This window comes from Lygodium microphyllum, chromosome 2 (assembly GCF_053477565.2).
Source record: "Lygodium microphyllum isolate KBCC chromosome 2, Lygodium_microphyllum_v1.1.10, whole genome shotgun sequence".
NCBI lineage: Eukaryota > Viridiplantae > Streptophyta > Polypodiopsida > Schizaeales > Lygodiaceae > Lygodium > Lygodium microphyllum.
In genome coordinates this window covers 8559746-8563265 of record NC_141136.1, presented here as the reverse complement: position 1 = coordinate 8563265, position 3520 = coordinate 8559746, and the positions used below count along the sequence as shown (strand labels likewise).

Genomic DNA, 3520 nt, shown 5'->3' with positions numbered 1-3520 from the left:
CTCTTTTTACCAATCAGATGCGTACTGCTAGTGTAGATGTCCAACACCAACCGATCTTCTTGAAGAGTCTAGCAATAATATGTCAATTTATTAGTAGGCCAGGCTTGTAAGTTTGTAGTGCTCTTATCAAAGACCTTGATCTATATACGCTGCATGGGATAAGGCTCTGAATGCACTGTACCAAAATGTCAATATCCCACACCGTGTTACTAGTCAAATGTGTATATTTGTACCAGAATGACATACGTAGACAAGCAAAAATGTCAAGAGGAGTGATTGGACTTATTCGAAGAGTGTCACATATGGACTGGGAAAAATGCCAAAAAAAGCCAGAGGCAACAATCAAAGAGGGGGGAAAAAAAAAAGAGAGTCTCATATATGTGTGTTTATGTATCCCTTGGATGAATGGGGAGTATGTACAACATCCAAGAGCCACTGTAAAACCGTTATTGGCACAAAGATGTTGAAGCCATACTAGGTGCATGTGTGCATCTCTCTGGTTATACAAAGATTATTGTTGATAAATAATAGCCTGTTTAGATGGTATACTATCCAAATGAAGAACATTATGAGGAGTCGAATGAGTCCTCAATCCCAATTCATAACCACAGCTATGACACCAACCCCAAGAGTTGCAGCCAAGAATCTCCAGAAGGGAGTGTCAACAGCCACCTTACAATCTGGAACATAACCCTTGGCAAGCAGGTGATTGACGGCCACATAAATAAATACACCACATGCCAGGCCCATCGCAATCGCATACATCCAATCTGCAACAGCACCCTCTGTGGTAGCATCGATGATGATCCCAATGGCAACTCCAAGAGGACTGGAGATGCCAAAAGCAAAAGAATACAATGATGTTGTCAGAAGAGGACGCTCTGGAAGCAGTCGTAGAAGCGCTATCCCCATGGCAATGGCAGCAAATATCTTGTGGAGGGAAATTGTCCACAAGGCTCTCCAAGCATCAGCTTCCGTCTCTGTACAACACACAATCTCTCTTCGGTGAGGGCAAAATCAAGACTATGAAGAGAGGTGTTTGCATTAATATGTTGCGAATGTGACATGTTGCCTATATCTAAGAGCACCTACCTGCAATGCCAATGGCAATTCCCTCAAACACAGAGTGAAAGCAAAGAGCCAGTATCAGAAGTAATGTGTCCCCAAAAGATGTGGTCTTTACCAATGTTGCTGCAACGAAATTCTTGGCCTCAAGATTAACGTCTGTATCAGGTTCACACTGCAACACACACTCTCTTAAAATGAGTCATCCTAGGACCACAATGGCCTCTTCATAACTACAACGTTACTATCATTCACATCTCTAATCCCTCTTTTGCGGATAATGTTGAGAGGACGTTACCTTGCAAGCAGTGGCATCTTGTACAGCGACACCTTCAGCTGCGACCCCTGTCATTTTACAAAACACACCATGTGAAAATATAGTTGACAAACTTCTCTGAAACAACAAAAGAATATTAACCTCAATACGACTTAGACCTCTCATTGAGAACTTCCCAATATACAAGCCCTTTTTACAATTCGAGGGTAATTCAACAACCAGGGAAAAACACATTTGACATGATTGATAACATTGGTTACGAATACTTGGTACACAAGGGGTGCAAAGTAATTATAAAGAATGAAATTCCTAGCACCTGCTTAATATGCGAATTCCGACACTTTGCACACAGATGAGGGATGCAAAGTGATCAAGGATGAAAATTCTAGCACCTGCATACGTGAATTTGACACTTTACAAAGGCTTAATACTAATTCCCAAAATCAGGTATATTATAGAGATGCTGCCGAGATGATGTCTTCCACCTGATTTGGGTGACCTTAGGTGTCCCAATTAACTTCATGAATTTGCTGTGACAATAACCCTATCAGAGTGCCTGGTATAAGGTGTCCTCTAGCCACTCTCATGACCAATATATGTCACAAATGTGTGGGCCTAGAGTCATCAATAGATGCCTGCTGTGTCCAACTTGCAAACTGAAGCATGGAGCATCAAGCAATTCTGTCCTGACTTCCGAATCGGATCTACCAACATTGGGAAAACCATATGACTGTTGCAGTGCTACACTACCAGGATGAATTGGGGCCACGTCTATGCAGCTGATTCTTCGATGATTGAGATGTCCTTCAGTTATGTCCTGTTTGTGCAAGAAGGGGCAATCCAAGTATGCAAAAAGACAAGCCTAGAATCATCAATACATGCCGGCTGTGATCGATTTGCAAACTGAAGCATGAGACATCAGCCAATTCTGTCCTGAATTCCAAATTCATCCAGCATTGGACAAGCCATATGACTGTTGCAGCACCACACTGCTGGGTGAACTACGGCCCCTATGCAGCTCATTTTTCCAGGACTGAGAAGTGCTTCAGCCATGTCCTATTAATGCAGCAGGTGGCAATGCAGCTTTTCAAAAAGGGACAAGTAAAGCCTTTACCTGTATGAATGTGTCCCATTTCCACATCCACCTTGGGGGAGGGTTTTTCCCTGCTCAACATCCATTGAATAACACAATCCCCAAACATGGTGAGGAGGTAGCCTGCAGAAGCCAGCATGAATGCAAAGGGGTAATCCTTGCTCGTTCGGTCTTGGAATGTGCTGTTGGAATCGCTGAGGAAGTGCATGAGCGCAGTCCCAAGGAAGACACCGGCGGCAAACTGTGTGCCGAGCACGAGGAAGCTGCGGTACCAGCGGCAGAAGTAGGGCGAGACACCGGCGAGGAAGGTTGCGAAGAAGACGATGATGAGGCACCAGATCTTGGTGAGGACCAGGGCCTTGCTTCGGAGGTTGGTGTGGTTATCTGCAGCGGGGCCGGGGGCAGCATCCTCATCATTGTCGGAGCTTCCGCCATGGGCGAGGGCGGAGGGGAGGGAGGCGGATGCAGCGACGGCGACGAGGAGGAGGATGGCGAGGGCGAGGCGGGGGCGGGAGTGCGGGGCCATATGGGGACGACAGGCTTTCATTCTCACCCTGAACAGGAGTGAGATAATCTACCCTGAACAGGAGTGAGATAATCTAGCCGGCTAGCACGAGGAAGAAATTCTAGCCTAAGGAGGAAGCTGTGATGGCGCAGCAGCGGCAGCTGATGATGAAGATGAAGATGATGATGAGAGGGAAGCCAGCAGGCTGCAGCCGTATTGTTGCTCCGGGACAGCCAGCCATGGATGATGCTAAATATATGCAGACATACGGCACAGGCCGCAGGCCGACAGAAAACACCTACAGTTGGGGGCGCCTCGGTGCCACCTCCGAGACTTTGCTTTTTACGTTTTGGGATATCGCTAGCAATAAAAATAATAATCCGAATTAGATTGATAGTACAATAAAATAATGATGATAATCTGTTTTGCAGTACAATCCCCGCTCGCAGTACAGCAGTGGGCACACACACTCCCGCACACTCCACGAAAAAGGGGCAGTACGTTAGTACAATCGTTGCTTTTCCAAGTTCCAACCGCCCCCGTGGGCCCCGCTCCTCCCCAGTCAACCCCCCCGGAGTCA

The 3520-nt window shown here is 46.4% G+C and overlaps 1 protein-coding gene across 1 annotated transcript; it reads right to left on the bottom strand.

Moving 5' to 3' along the window:
• Window positions 1-350: 350 nt before the first annotated feature.
• LOC148039457 (zinc transporter 11-like) lies at window positions 351-3255 on the bottom strand. Its single transcript, XM_087690953.1, has 4 exons — window positions 2457-3255; window positions 1364-1410; window positions 1093-1240; window positions 351-980 (listed from the first exon to the last, which is right to left on the bottom strand). The coding sequence occupies exons 1-4, from the start codon at window positions 2980-2982 to the stop codon at window positions 589-591; spliced, it is 1113 nt and encodes a 370-aa protein (XP_087547079.1). The 5' UTR covers window positions 2983-3255; the 3' UTR covers window positions 351-588.
• Between the last annotated feature and the right edge of the window lie 265 nt (window positions 3256-3520).